At 56.9% G+C, this 15,424-nt stretch overlaps 1 protein-coding gene and 1 long non-coding RNA gene across 6 annotated transcripts in view; one reads left to right on the top strand and one right to left on the bottom strand.

Moving 5' to 3' along the window:
* Positions 1-15,424, bottom strand: part of ARHGAP26 (Rho GTPase activating protein 26) — a 113,979-nt gene that overhangs the window by 56,686 nt on the left and 41,869 nt on the right. For all 4 annotated transcript variants that reach the window (XM_050979801.1, XM_050979797.1, XM_050979798.1 and 1 more), the window contains exon 12: positions 3,555-3,591. In XM_050979801.1, coding sequence (XP_050835758.1) covers positions 3,555-3,591 — 37 coding nt within the window. The remainder of the gene's footprint in view (positions 1-3,554; positions 3,592-15,424) is intronic.
* On the top strand, positions 10,802-13,223 carry LOC108962280 (uncharacterized). Of its 2 annotated transcripts, none has more exons than XR_001990806.3 (3): positions 10,802-11,098; positions 11,371-11,489; positions 13,019-13,223. It is a non-coding gene; the product is annotated as an uncharacterized LOC108962280 (long non-coding RNA). The 2 variants fall into 2 exon arrangements; XR_001990805.3 differs by having other exon boundaries at positions 10,845-11,098; positions 13,039-13,223.

The following is a 15,424-nucleotide window of genomic DNA, read 5'->3' as shown; positions in this document are numbered from 1 at the left end:
GACAGTTTGGAGCACTGCCTCAGGCTCTCTGCCACCCACTGGCAGTGCCAACCCATCCCCCAGAGCAGCAGTTTTCCCTTAGCCCCTTGTTTGGGCCCCCAAGGCCAGGCTGGACAGGATTGGAGCAGCCTGGGATGGTGGAAGGGGTCCCTGCCCACAGCAGGAGCTGGATCAGCTCTAAGGACCTCTCCAGCCCAATCCCTTCCATGATTCCAGAGCCCTGCAGGGCCCAGCACCCCAGGGCCAGGCAGGGCTGGGATCCCACCCCCCTGCAGCAGGAGCAGGAGGAGGAGGAGACCCAGCAGTGCCTCTGGATGAAGTGACCTGGCATAATCCCCCTGAGCAGATGAACAAGCTCTTCCACTCACTGTCAAGCTCTGGATCAGGAAAGGTCGGGGATTTATTTGCAGTGGTTACATCCAGAAATAATATCTGATTAAATTTCCAAAGTGCCTTTATTCATCCTTCAACTAAACTTCTAATGAGCACGGTAAAAGCTTGATCTCCCCTCTCTCAGAGCATCTGCTCTCTGTCTCAGCCATTCAGCCAATGATTCAGTCCAGATCAAAGGCAGATCTGGACCTGCTGCTGTGCAGATCACAGATCCATGGAACCATCTGGGGTTGGAAAGCCCCCCAAGGTCATCAAGTCCAGCCACTCCCCCAGCACTGCCAAGGCCACCTCTAACCTCTGTCCCCAAGATCCCCATGGCTGTGAAACCCCTCCAGGAACAGGGACCCCCTGCCCTGGGCAGATGTGCCAAGGCTGGACAGCCCCTCCAGAGAAGAAATTCTGCCTGCCTGCCAGTCTGAACTGTCCCTGCCTGGCTGAGGCCACGTGGAAGAGCCTCCCTGGAGCTCTCCCTGCTCAGGGCAGGTTTGAGGCTCAGCTCCAGGCCCCCACACGTGTGCAGGCTCTTCCTCCAGCAGCAGGAGCTGCCCTGCCCAGGCTGGGACCCATCCAGGAACATTTCACATCAGCACAGGTGACACACACACCTGGACAGCAGCTGCTGCCCACACAGCCCCACGCTCATCTGACCTTCAGCAGCATCACCTTCCAAGGGCCACTCAACTGCTCTCATCCCAGTCTATTTTTGCCTGGCAGATTATTTCTATTTAATCCATTAATTCCCTCTCTTTGCACTGCTGTGCCACATCAGTGCAAAGGGAAGGGGGCAGGGGGCTGAATCAGCTCTGCCAGCCTGGCTCCAGCTGTGTTTCAGGGCAGGCCAAGGTCACAGCAGCTCCTCTGCCTCCCCACACCCTGGGCCATGCAACCACCTCTGGCCTGAACTCTTCCAAAGGCATTTTGGAAATAAGAGCCACAGAGGAGGGGGGAAATCGTGAAGCACAGACCAGAGGACTGAGCTTTCAAGTCTCACCAGAAATGAGTTTTCAGGGCTCTAACCACCAGAGAGCTGCCAAGATTGGCAAAGGAAGATTGAGGGTCAGATCAGATTGGAGAATGGAAGAAGCTTTTTACAATGAGGGTGGGCAGGCCCTGGCACAGGTGCCCTGAGGAGCTGGGGCTGTCCCTGGATCCCTGGCAGTGCCCAAGGCCAGGCTGGACAGGGCTGGGAGCAGCCTGGGACAGTGGGAGGTGTCCCTGCCATGGCAGGGAGGGGAAGAGAGGAGCTGTAAAGCCCTTCCAACCCAAAATATTCTGTGATTCCATGACTGTGATTGCTGGGAAGGGCCAGAGCAGCCAGACAAGGGCACAGCAGACAGGGCAGCCAAAGGGACTCAGGAGTGGACGTGGAAGATGGAGAGTGAAATGGTGGGAAGGAGGAATTCTGTGCTGTTCCATGCAATAAGCACAAATGGCCTGGAGGATTTGTTTCCATGGAGCAGGGCAGGTCCTTCTGGTGAGCAAACTAGAACACCTAAATTCCCCTGGCTCTCATGGTTCAGTGACAGCCCCCAGCCCCCCTGCTCAGCACACCAGGATAAATCACCCAGGGGCCCACGGCCATCTGGCCACAGCAGGACAGACAAGCCAGAAGCTCTGCACAACCACAGTGTCCTGAAAGTGCCACCAGAGCACGGGAGGCACTCCCAGGCTCCCAGAGGTGCAGGCAGGAGGCAGAGGTGTGGAGGCTGCAGGGCCAGGAGCTGCATCCAGCCCCAGTCCCTCCCCACAGCAGAGCCTGGATCAGGGGCTGCTGGAGCCAGGCACTGCTGAGTGCATCCCAGATTTCCTGGGGAGGCAGGCAGAGCTCTGCAGCACTCAGCCCTCTGCCCACAGCAGCCCAGCCCCAGCCCAGGCAGAGGGTTTGGGAGCAGGGGTCCCAGCCTGCTGCCAGAACCAGGGAGGACACACAAGGACAGACAAGGAGGACCATTCCCATTTTTAAGAGAGACCATCCAAACGGTCTCCTGAGCCAAAGCAGCAGGTCCAGAGCTGGCAGAGCTGTGTGCAGGGACACGGAGCACTGACAGCTCATGGCTGGGCAGCACAGAGCTGGGTCACCCTGGGCTCTGCACCCACAGACTCCTCCTGTCCTCTGGGGAAAAGGGAGCAGAGGAGCTGCTCTGGCAGGGCTCCCAGCCAGGGCACTGACCACTGACCACTGACCCTTCCCAGCCCAGCACTGAGCTCTGCTGCATCACCTGGGAGCACAGAGCAGGGGACCCAGGCAGGAAAAGATGGATGTGCAGCTGATGGCAGAGAGGATCAAAGGCAAGGAGAAACCACAGAGGGGGAAGAGATTGCTTTGTGCAAGGGCTGAAATGGGTGTGAGGAACATTAGCTGCAAATTATACCAATTACTGAGAGAGAAATGCTGGGGCTGCAGAGGAAAATGTCGTGTCTGAGGCAGCACCAAAATGAGCCAAGCACTGAACAGCAACCTGGGCCTGGCCCTGCCTGGCTGCTGGGGGAAGGAGGGAAGGGACTGGGGCTGGAGAACTGCAATTATGGCACATCCAACCGACTGGGAAATGGCTCAATTAAGGGGTTTAAAACACAGGACATAAGAGGCAGGACCAGGTGCAACTGCTCCTCTAGGAAGAAAAACAAGTGCTTTCCTGACCCAGGGCTTTGATTGCCTGAACTACAATAAAAAGACTTTTATTTTTAAGGGCTCATGTTGACAATCTTGACAAGGCAGGACCTCCTTACTCCTGTATTTCTGCTCCAATTCCCCCTTGGAAAGACACACTCACCCTGCACATCCTGGCTCAGAGAGAAGAGCTGCTTGGTCCCAGGTGTCACCTGATCCCTCTGCTGAACTTCAGGAGAGGTCCCGAGGTCACCAGACCCCAGCAGTGCCACTGGGGCAGGAGGGGACACACCCTGAGGGATGCAGGGACTGCCTGGCACTGCTCTCCACGGCCCCAGGTCCCACCAGCAGGTTCCCGCCCCTGGTCCCTGCTGGGTGCCACACTCAGCTCTCCCTGGGGCCACCCTGGGGTCCCCACACTGAGCCCTGTCACCCCCCAGCCCCAGGCTGTGCTGTGTCACCAGCCCAGCCCAGTGTCACCAGCCTCTCCTGCCGCCCCCCCCCCAGCTCAGCCACCTCTCAGGGGTGAGGCTCGAGGAGAAATACTCACTGCCTTCGCTCTGGCTGTCCTTGTTGGAGTTGTACACCTGGAAAACACAAGCAGAAAGCCTTATGAAGACCCTGGCTCCTCCAGCTGGGACTGCTGGCAGAGCTGGTGCCACCACGGTGTGTCTGCTGCCAGCACCTCCCCCAGCAGCCAGCTCCCCAAACACCACCATGACCTCCTGCACACAGATGCTGGGCTGGCCCAGCTCTGGAGTTTGTTAAAACACTGACTAGGACAGCTCTTAAAATGAAAGAATGAAAATGGGATGGACCAGGCAAAACCAGAAATTAGAGGTTTCTAAACAAAATGGAGGTGGGGTTGGACTAGATGACCTTTAAAGGTCCCTTCCAACCCAAACTGCTCCATGGTTCTGACTCCTCTCCTGAAAGACACATACAGAGGATGCAAACTTAGAGCAGAGCAGGCAATTCCCTTCTGGGCATTACAGGAACCCTGGTGGGTGCCACTGGGGCAGGGAGCAGGCACCACCCTCCCCAGGTACAGCCTGGGCAAAGAGCAGGAGAGGAGAAGAAATGCCATTAATTTAGAGAGCACAAGAAGTGCAGCAGGATGAGGCACTGGATGCATCCAGCACTGCTCCCAGCAGGACTCCATCCCAACGCTGCTCCTCCCACCCCATCCCCACACCACCCCAGCCTGGCTGCTGGAGAGTAAAGGCACATCTCAGGGGATACAATACAGAGGGAAAACACTGGCAGAAGGTTTTAATCACCATGTGAGGGCACTTTAAAAGCCCGGGATAATACCAACAGCAGCTGTAAGAAGATCAGCCCTCAGACAGGTTGTATTTCTCCAGCTCAGCACAGCAAAACGGTTTAGAATAATCCTTCAGTGCTCAGAGTGCCACCAGGAGCACTCCCACACAGCCCCAGCAGCATCCTGGATGTGGAGCAGGCCAGCAGGCTGGTGAGGCTGTGGGGAGCAGGGCTGGCAGCCCTTGCAAGGGGAGCTGCCTGCATCACATGCTGCCTCCCAAAATAGCCAGCGGGCAGGGCGAGCCTCCAGGGACCCTGTTGGTAGCAACAGCCAGCAGCAACGGGGGCAGGCTGAGGGCAGGGCTCTGCTCCAGCCATCCCAGCCCCTGGCACCAGCAGGGAGCCCAGGGTGCTCTGTGCTTGCCCTGCTGGGGCATCTCCCCCAGGAGCTCCAGCTGCAGGACGGGGCTGGGCACTGCCTGGGATGCTCCCAGAGGATCAGAGCCAGGCTCGGGCACTGCTGGCACAGCAGAGCTCACCCTGCTGCTCACCCGGGGTGCCCCAGCAGCACCAACAGCACCCAGCGAGGCTGTGTGTCACAGGGCATGCCAGCAGCAGGGCACAGACACATCCCTGCCCTGGAGGTGACCCAAACACAGGCCAGTCCTGAGCATGGCAGGACACCTCGGACCTGCTCCACCAGCCAGGACCTGCTCAGGGCAGCACAGATCCAATGGAGCAGCTCAGACCTGGGCTCTGGGCAGGCACTGACCCCTCCAAGGGGCTCCTTCCCTCTGCCCCTCCCAGGACACCTGGCTGTGCAGCACCAGAGCAAGCAGAGACGATTGTTGGCAGAGAAAATCCATCAGCCACATCTGGCAAGCAGGGGATGATTCAGCAGCAAAAGCAGCTGCAGTCAGCAAGGGAGCTCTCCTCTAGGAACAGTGTTCATAGCAAGAAAATTCAATAAGTGGAAAGAGGGAAGGCAAACACCCACAGGCTCCCCTGGCAGCAGTGCCCACCACAGCCAGCCTTCCCTAGGGAAGTTCTCCCTCCAAGTTCAGAGCCTCTGCTGAGGGACTGGGGGCTCAGCCCGTCACCCAAAGGCTTGGGGACAAACCTGGGATCACACACAGACCTGGTGCCCTGGCTCACCCCCTCACACAGGTAACACTAAACCCAGCCAAGGATCAGGCTTGGAGCACCCTGGGATAGGGGCAGGGGTGGGATGAGAGGGGCTTCAGGGTCCTTCCAACCCAAACCATTCCAACTCCTAGTGCACAGCACAGCAGCTCCAGGGACACCCTCTGCCCTTCCAGTCTGGATCCATGAAACAGCAGAGGCTGTTATCACCAGAGCCTGCTCTGAAAACAAGGGAAAAGGGCAGACAGGGAAACACAGCATGCTTCTGCCATTAATTGCAAAGTGTGCACACAGCAAGAGGGAAGCTTCACACAAAGGTCAACAGCAACCATCAAGCACAGGGACACTGCCACCCTACACCCATCTCACCAAGGACAAACCTTTTATCCCTTGTCTCTGTTAACCCTCTAACACAACTCCACACCAGCAGGGTTTTAGCCAAGCCCCAAGACTGTGGTATCCCTTCCTTTTCCAATAAATGCTTCTCCTATACTGCCTCAAATCTTTTAGCGGGAGATTGTTCTGGATAAGAGAAAGTTTCCAAGTCTGAGGAAAGGGCTGCTGTATCAGAGGTCCCAGAGTGAGGCTGCTCCAGTGGCCCAAGGGTCACCCCTGCTCTCTGGACCCTTGGGCTCGTGCCTTGGCAGAGGCTCTCCTGCCCAGCCTGGCCCTAGGGATGTTGATATTCCACTCCTTACAAAACAGCTCTGTCAACAGGCAGGGCTTAAAGCAGAAGATGCATCTGAAGATTAAACCTCATCCACGTGAGTCAGTTCATGGACCGAGCTCCCCCTGGGACAGGGGAATTTTACAGAGGTTCCTGCTGTTCCCACACCACACGCACAGCACAGAGCCCTGCAGCACCTCTGTCCAGGAGAGATGGGCTGGGAGCCCCTGGGAAAAGCTCTCCTGAACCCTCCTCCACACAGCTGCCAAGTGCTGGATTTGACTCCCCCTCTCAGACTGGCACCACTGCCATGGCCAGGCTGGCTGTGGCTGCCTCTCACACCCACCCCGGGGCCAGGGCAGCACCAAGGGACAGCACAGTGCCACTGCCAGGGGCACAGCACCCAAGACACGGCTCCTGGGAGCTCCTGGGAGCTGGGCCAGGCCAGGGCAGGAGCTCTGCAGACACACACACACAGCCCAGACAATAAAGCACCATTAAATGAGGGGATTTCTATGCCCACACGCCATTTGTCCTGTTGTTAACACGCTCTGAGGAAACAGCCCCAAACCCAGAGAGTTTCTGGTGAAATAAAAAGCTTCTTTCACTTTCCAGTATTAGTCACTGGCAAAGGGTGGGAAATCAGAGGGAAGAAACATTGCTGGGAGGTGAAGGGCCTGTGGCCCATGGACACGTGTGGGAACAGGCTGGGTTATAAAACTCCCAGAATTGGGACCAGTGACTAAGGTGGAGACAAATCCCTGCCCTGCAGCACTGCCATGCTTCAACATCTCGCTCTCACCAATTATTCCCTTTTGATTGTATTTCCAGAGCCAAAATATCCTCCCAGGCAGTTTCAGAAGTGATGTGTATAGAAAAAACATATATTAAGATACTACAAAACTTACAGACCTTGGTGTCTTGTGTTTAGTTTTCTAAACTCCTACTGTAGATGGTAAAATATCCTGAACAAAACCAGACTGTATAACTTTTTTTAGCAGAAACTACTGCTGCTTCATTCCTGCAGGATAATTGCTGCCTGGAAGCTTCAAGAAGGCCTTTGCAAGCTATTATTGAAAAATTCCAAGATGCATCTGTAAGTAATCCAAAAAGATAAATTTCATGAGAGCAGTTACAACTCATGACTACTTTGACACTTGCACTATGTTCAATTATGAACTTGATATTTAAGATAATTCATCAAAGAGCCAGTTATTTCCTTTGCTGAGACATTTCACCAAATGCATGCTTTGTTTTGCAGAGGAAATGGTTTTATAGGGATGATTAAGAGCTCTGAGATGTTCGAGGGTGTGGTAGAGGAACACAGGGCCCAGGAGGCAGCTCCCTGCTCCCCTGGAGCCCAGGGATGAGCCCAGGGATGAGCTGGGGGTCACTCACTCACGGCCACTGCTGCTCCTGGATCCACGTCCCAGGGGCTCAAGGACCAAAGCCTGGGCAGGAGCAGCAATGCAGGAGCAGCAATGCAGGAGCAGCAATGCAGGAGCAGCAATGCAGGAGCTGCCCCTGCTCCTGCCCCCTCCAAACTCAGTCCTGCCCCCACCACCCACCCCAACACTGGAGCTGTGCATCATGCAAACGTCAGCTGTGGATTTTCCTCATCAGAAACCCTTTGAAAGACACCATCTGGAGCCTCAAACACTCCCACAGCCACTGACAGCCACCAGCTGGAGCCTAAACCACCTCCACAACCACTGATGGCCATCACTGAGAGCCTAAAATACTCCTACAGCCACCAAGAGCCACCAGCCAGAGCCTGGAACACCCCCCAGACACCATCCAGAGCCTGGAACACCCCCCAGACACCACCCAGAGCCTGGAACACCCCCCAGACACCATCCAGAGCCTGAAACACCTCCCAGACACCATCCAGAGCCTGAAACACCCCCCAGACACCATCCAGAGCCTGAAACACCTCCCAGACACCATCCAGAGCCTGAAACACCCCCCAGACACCATCCAGAGCCTGGAACACCCCCCCAGACACCATCCAGAGCCTGAAACACCCCCCAGACACCATCCAGAGCCTGGAACACCCCCCAGACACCATCCAGAGCCTGAAACACCTCCCAGACACCATCCAGAGCCTGGAACAGTCCTACAGCCACTCTTCATCATCTGATGCACCTCCTGCCTGTGCACAGATAAATCAAGGAGAATTCAACCCGTCAGTTTTCCAGCCTGATCCTAAAGAAACTTTGCACACCCTTTGTGCAAAGAGCAAATGGGTATGTGAGTGGTTTGGGATGAGCCTGGGCTGTGGGAAAAGAAAAGGAAAAGGAAGTAGCTGGGGGTTGGGAGGGGAACTACAGAGAGATGATGTTGAGTAATTCCATTTTTATTTCCTCATTTCAGAGGTCAGGCTGTTGCCCGTGGTGCTCATTAACCTCCACAAGACATGGGCTATGGTTTCCTAGGGCACTTGCTTCATTTCAAGTTTCATTCACTTTCCTTTAAAACCCAAAATGGCCCAAACCTCAGCTGCATCCCTTGGAGGCTGCACAGCGCTCAGCACAGTTCCCAAAATCCTTCAAATTCCAACCCTGGGGTGAGATTCCACCTGATGGCTGAAACCTGGAGGAAAGGATTGCCCAGCTGCTCAGAGGGGTTTCAGGACAGCAGGAGAGCAGGAGGCCAGCAGCCCTGCTCAGCAGAGGGGGATCTCCATCCAAGGAGGGTTCCAGCCCCACGTCCTGGCCTGGGAGATTCCCCCTGACACTCCCTGCCCTGGTGCTGGGACCTTCCCTTCCAGCCAGAGTTTCCACTTGGACTCCCAGAATGGGCCAGTCCTGCCAGCGTTCCCTGGGGGACAGGGGTGTTTGCAAGGTCCAGAGCAATGGGAGGAAATGCTGCAGTGTTATGCAATTTCCTTGTGATTCATATTCAGAAATCCTCAAAAACAGCCAGGAATGAGTCTCTCAGCTTTCAGCTCAAAGATGCACAAGCCCAAGGGGTATAAATAGATGTGACATTCCCTCAGAACTGGTAGCCCAAGTGGCTTCCCAGCCAGGCTGGGACAGTCTGGGGAGCCACGGGCAGGAGGAGCACAGGCATTCCACAAGAGTGTTTTGCAACCCTTTTATAAGGGCAAGTGGGCTGAAGAGCAGAGTTCCAGCTGGAGCCTGGCCACCCTGACTGACTCAGCTGCTGCTGGGTGTCTGCAGCACCCCGAGCACCCCAGAGAGCCCTGCCTGAGCAGGGATGGCTGGGGAGCCCACACATCCCTCTCCACACCAGAAGGAACAAGCCTTTCCTCTGGATGCCTTCCTCACCAGGACACCAGGGATGTTCCTGAGGGTGTCCCCACAGTCCCCAGCCTGTCCTGCAGGGCCCTCCAGGGGCACAGGGATGGCCAGAGCAGGGCTGGAGCTCTGGCACCCAGAGATGGCACAGGCCTGGGGCAGGGGCAGCCTGTACCCTGTCCCTGCAGCAGCAGGGAAGGGGTCAGAGGAAGAATGGAGAGAAGGAAGAAGAGAAGAGGGAGGTGCACCCTCCAGCCCTGCCCCTGAGCTCAGCCTGCAGAGCTGCTGCACTGGGACACAGCCCTGGAGCAGCATCCCAGCAAAGCTCATGTACAAAAAGCCCATTTCCTTGTTAAAAGCAGGACACCTGGCAACCTTGATGAAATCAGCCCTTGTTTCTGGCTCTGCCTTATCAACCCTGTTCTATTTCTGTCTGAGAGCCAGGTTTTTGTACTACAAGCAGGATTTTCAGAGCTAGACTACACCGTGTTGTGGTTAGAAATAACCTGCCCTGCTCTGAGAGCCAGAAGGATATAGATAGGAGTATGATCTCTCCCAGCCCACACCCCTGCAAACCTCTCTGCAGCAGGAGGGGAGGGAGAATTATGCCTTACTTTCCCAAGGGGAGAACTTGGCAGGGCAGCAGAAACCCACTGTGAAATGCTGGTTGATGTCATGCAGACGAAGCTGTTCATTTGGAAGAGGGTGGCCAGGGACCCTGGCAGCTCCTTCCTTCCTTCCTTCCTTCCTTCCTTCCTTCCCTCCCAACCTACTGTTCATCGCTGTCGGAGTCATCTCCCACCTCGTGTCCCCCTTTCTCTCTCCTGCTCCTTCCTTCCTACATAAATTCCAGCTTCAAACTTATACCCTGGGCCTGACCAAAAGACAGAAAAATCCACCACAAACGCAGCATCTGGGGGGCCTGAATCCCCTCCACGGGCCTTGCTCTCCAGTCTCTCGGAGCTGAGCTAAAGGATGGCTCTGATTAAAAGCAAGCCCACATTTTATTACAAGTGCAGGCATTCCCAAGGGCCTCTGGAGCCGAGGCCAGCCGGGCTCCCCGCCAGCCAGCTGGGCTGCTTAGCTCAGCGCAGTTATATAACCCTGTTTGTCACCCAAGGAAACAATCACCTGGGCCAGGACTGGGCCAAAAACCACCTGGGCCAAAGTGCCAGCTTCCCAGGGCTCAGCCAGGCTGGGGCAGGCAGCAGCAGCCACGCTGGGGCTGTGTGGGAGCGAGGGGAGCAGAGCGTGTCCGACCTCGGAATAACACAGCTAAAGGTCACCGCTCCAACAAAACACATTTCTGGAATAACTAAAGCGCCCAAAGTTTCCCAGAGCGGCATTTCCGAGCGGGTGCAGCGAAGCAGACGTGTTGGGATGGCTCAAATAACCGATTAAAAGTGAAAACTTCTATGCTCCAAGCTTCCCTCAAGTTTTCTGGGATGCTTGAGCAACAGTTCGCACATCCTCCTCCGGCAGCTCTGCCTGGAGCCCGGCCACCCCGGGCAGCACACACGCCCTTCCTCCTCCCAACGTCTGCTGACGAACACGGGCTCTCAACACATCAAAACCAGCCTAATTTTAAATGACAGTGTCATCTTTATTTTTAAAATAACTGTAACACAGCCGTGCCTGCCGCTCCTCCTCTGTGAAAGAGGCTTGACACCGCCCGGGTGCTCCAAACAAGGGTGGTGGCTTCGTGCCAGGACTGGCTCAGCCACCACTGCCTGCAGCTTTAAGGACTGGGACATCCCTGATGTGAGACCCCTTTCTATCCCCCATCTGCACCTGGGGACACCGTGGGGCAGCACAGACCCTGAGCTCTGGGGAAAGCAGCAGAAAGGGGACACAGTCCCACCCCTCCTCTCCCAGAGACATTTCTGTAAGCCCAGGGTGGCTGCAGAGGGGTCTTGGCAATCCTGGGATGTGGCACAAGGTTCTTTCCTGGCCTTGGGAGCCAGCCCAAAGGGGCTTTAAAGGCTCCTGGTGTCCCTCTCCAAAACTGCAGCAGCACATTTATCCCTCTCCAGACAGGACCTGAAATTCCACAACACTCACGACCTCCCTGGGAAACCCTCAGCCCTGCCTGTACCCACCCCAGGGGCTGCCAGCACTCCCCACCACCATTTCCACCATCCAACAAACACTGGTGAGAGACAGCATGGGACACATCCACCCTGCCATGGCCTGAGCCTGCAGCCTACCTGCTCCTGACCCCAGCCCTGCTCCTGACCCCAGCCCTTCTCCTGACCCCAGTCCTGCTCCTGTTCCCAGCCCTGCTCCTGGTCCCAGCCCTGCTCCTGACCCCGGCCCTGCTCCTGACCCCAGTCCTGCTCCTGACCCCAGCCCTGCTCCTGACCCCAGTCCTGCTCCTGACCCCAGCCCTGCTCCTGACCCCAGCCCTGCTCCTGACCCCAGTCCTGCTCCTGACCCCAGCCCTGCTCCTGACCCCAGCCCTGCTCCTGACCCCAGTCCTGCTCCTGACCCCAGCCCTGCTCCTGACCCCAGCCCTGCTCCTGACCCCAGTCCTGCTCCTGTTCCCAGCCCTGCTCCTGTTCCCAGCCCTGCTCCTGTTCCCAGCCCTGCTCCTGTTCCCAGCCCTGCTCCTGACCCCAGCCCTGCTCCTGACCCCAGCCCTGCTCCTGACCCCAGTCCCTGCTCCTGACCCCAGCCCTGCTCCTGACCCCGGTCCTGCTCCTGACCCCAGTCCCTGCTCCTGACCCCGGCCCTGCTCCTGACCCCGGCCCTGCTCCTGACCCCGGCCCTGCTCCTGACCCCAGCCCTGCTCCTGACCCCAGTCCCTGCTCCTGACCCCGGCCCTGCTCCTGTTCCCAGCCCCTGCTCCTGGTCCCAGTCCTGCTCCTGACCCCGGCCCTGCTCCTGACCCCAGCCCTGCTCCTGACCCCAGTCCCTGCTCCTGACCCCGGCCCTGCTCCTGTTCCCAGCCCCTGCTCCTGTTCCCAGCCCTTCTCCTGACCCCAGCCCTGCTCCTGACCCCAGTCCCTGCTCCTGACCCCGGCCCTGCTCCTGACCCCGATCCCTGCTCCTGACCCCAGCCCCTGCTCCTGGTCCCAGCCCCTGCTCCTGACCCCAGCCCTGCTCCTGACCCCAGCCCCTGCTCCTGACCCCAGTCCTGCTCCTGACCCCGATCCCTGCTCCTGACCCCAGCCCTGCTCCTGGTCCCAGTCCTGCTCCTGACCCCAGCCCTGCTCCTGTTCCCAGCCCTTCTCCTGACCCCAGCCCCTGCTCCTGACCCCAGCCCCTGCTCCTGGTCCCAGCCCCTTCTGACCCCAGCCCTGCTCCTGGTCCCAGCCCTTCTCCTGACCCCAGCCCTGCTCCTGACCCCAGCCCTGCTCCTGACCCCAGCCCTGCTCCTGACCCCAGCCCTGCTCCTGACCCCGGCCCTGCTCCTGACCCCGATCCCTGCTCCTGGTCCCAGCCCTGCTCCTGTTCCCAGCCCTGCTCCTGACCCCAGCCCTGCTCCTGACCCCAGCCCCTGCTCCTGACCCCAGCCCCTGCTCCTGTTCCCAGCCCTTCTCCTGACCCCAGTCCTGCTCCTGTTCCCAGCCCTTCTCCTGACCCCAGTCCCTGCTCCTGTTCCCAGCCCCTGCTCCTGACCCCAGCCCCTGCTCCTGACCCCAGCCCTGCTCCTGGTCCCAGTCCTGCTCCTGACCCCAGTCCTGCTCCTGACCCAGCAGAGCCCAGCTCCACACACGGATCTGCCAGGAATGACAACAGAAATAAAATTATCAAAACAACAGAGTCCAAAGACCTTCTGGGGCTGCAGCTGGGAGAAGAAAAACCCCAGGGTGAGGGATGGTGGTGGGGCTGCAGCAGGACAGTAAATCACTGCTTAAAACCAAATGTAAGACCCAATAAAGGAGGAAATAATGGAAGAGGCTGGCTTTGAGAGTCATTGTAGCATCAACCATTTACTTTAATTTTTAATTTAAAGTAGGAAACAATACTCTAATAGTCTATTTAAATTGGCAGGGAAATTTGTTCTCCCAACACGGAGCTATTCCCTGAATTTCTACATGTTTGTTGAATTGCCTGATCAAATAACTCGAAGCAGAGGTGATAAAGAGAGGAAAGGAAAGCGAGTATGCCCTCTTTGGTCTGTCACTCCAGCTGAGGCTGCCAGCATGGCTGAAGGGTGGACAGCACGTCCCACCAAAGCACCACACGAAATCACTGGCTGCAGCACCCTGCTCCCTGCCCTGAGGCTGCTTCACCTCTCTGGGCCCAGGCTCACAAACAAGTTGCTGCAAGCAGCTGCTCCATCCTGTTCCACACCTGTGCTGCAATCCAGGTTTGATTATCCCCATGGCCCAGGCAGCCCACAGACCCAACCCAGCCCCCAGCACCACGCTCACCCCCAGCCCGGACCCAAACCCAGGAGCACACCTGCAGCAGAGCTGGGAGCTGTCCCACGCAGGAGACGTGTGCTGTGCCATGTCCTGTGGACCAGGACCCACAGTCACACCCCCAGCCCTGACCCCCTGAGCTCCTCTTGGGGTTATCAGCAGGGACAGAAGGAGATAAGTGGCTGTCGCTGGGTCCCCACCAGAGGCAACATCTCCCAAAGGGAGAGCAAAACCCAGCTGGTGTCCTGGGACCAGCCAGCCCAGCATCCAGGCAAAGCCAAGCTTCCAGAGCCAATTTCTGCAGCACAGGCCCCAAGGAAGAGCAAGGAATGCATTACAGACACAGTGAGGTATTCACACCAGAGACAGGAGCTCTGCTCTGCTCCTGGACACCCCGACAACACAGCTGGAACAAGAGGTCACAAACTTGCCAGAACTGGGTGGGACAGCACTTTTAGGTGTGTAAAAGCAATCCAGAGGGCTCTTTCCTCTTTTAAAAATTATCCATAATGCTTCTCTAAGTATTTTTCTCTGAAACAGCTTCTTAAGCAGAGGACAAACCCCAGCAGCCACAGGGACTCCAGCTGGGCGAGCCCTCAGCCACTGAAGCAGCAGTTGCTGGAACCAGGAATAAAAGCCTGGAGTCAAGGCTTAAGACCTCACTGGCTTAAGTGCTTTACAAGCAAAATAAAAGCTAACAAACTCCATGTAAAGTTACTGCTATTAGAGGCTTAAAGGGTTACCAAACAGGAGAGGGAGAAGGAGGGAGCAGTGACAAGAGCAAGTGATCTGAGAACTAACACGGAACATGACATGGACCGTGCTTCTCTGAGGATCCTCTGCTACCACCTTGTCCCCAAAAAGGACAAAGAATTTTTCTGGGCAATAATCTTGAGCTGTGGGATGCAAAAAAGCCAAGCAGGGGCTCCCCTGGGCCAGTGTGGGTCCCAGTGGGACTCACCATCCCCACAGCTCCCTGCACTGGGGGGTGGCACTGATGCCCCCAGAGCACGGAGAGACTGAGCTCCAGTTCAGGGAGAGTTCACTGGGTTGTCTGGGCTGGGGAACAAAGAGGAGGCAAAGAGAAGCAGCAAACAATAAAAACTTAGACATAGGAGTGGGCAGAGCGGGGAAAAAACGTTCTGTTCACTAATGGGAGAGACAGGGAGATGGAGAAGCAGCAACAGGAATGACTCAGGTCATAGAGAACAACAAAAGAAATCTGCTGTAAGCAAACAAACCCAGGCAGGATGAAGGCCGTGAAAACCTGCAAGACAGGGTACACAAAAAACCATATTTTCCAGAAAGCTGACAAAAACACGTCTGTGGGATTGAGAGCTCAATCAAAGCTCAGCATGAGAAGGGCTGTGAGGAAAGGCAGAGCAGGGGCAGGCAGGGAGCAGCCCCTGGGAGAGCAGAGCACAGAACAGGGCGCCGCGCTCGCCCACGGGCTGCCCGGGCACAGAGCTCAGGGCACAGACACCTCTGGGCTCACAGGTGCTCTGGGTGAGGCTTCCTCCACCACCCCTGATAACTGAGATGGAATGAACTCACAGGACAAAGCAGATCTGCAGCTCCAGAGAGTGCCAGGGCAGTACAAGGGCTGGGAAGGGGAGCAGGGGGTGTCTGTCCTTCCCCCTGCAGCCACACCGGGACTGAAGTCCTTCAAGTGAATTTATTTCTTGAATGAGCCAAAATAACAGGAATGCCGAGGTTG

The sequence above is a fragment of the Serinus canaria genome, chromosome 13 (genome assembly GCF_022539315.1).
Source record: "Serinus canaria isolate serCan28SL12 chromosome 13, serCan2020, whole genome shotgun sequence".
Lineage (NCBI taxonomy): Eukaryota > Metazoa > Chordata > Aves > Passeriformes > Fringillidae > Serinus > Serinus canaria.
Note: the sequence above shows the minus strand (reverse complement) of the source record. Positions and strands in the feature narration are given on the sequence as shown.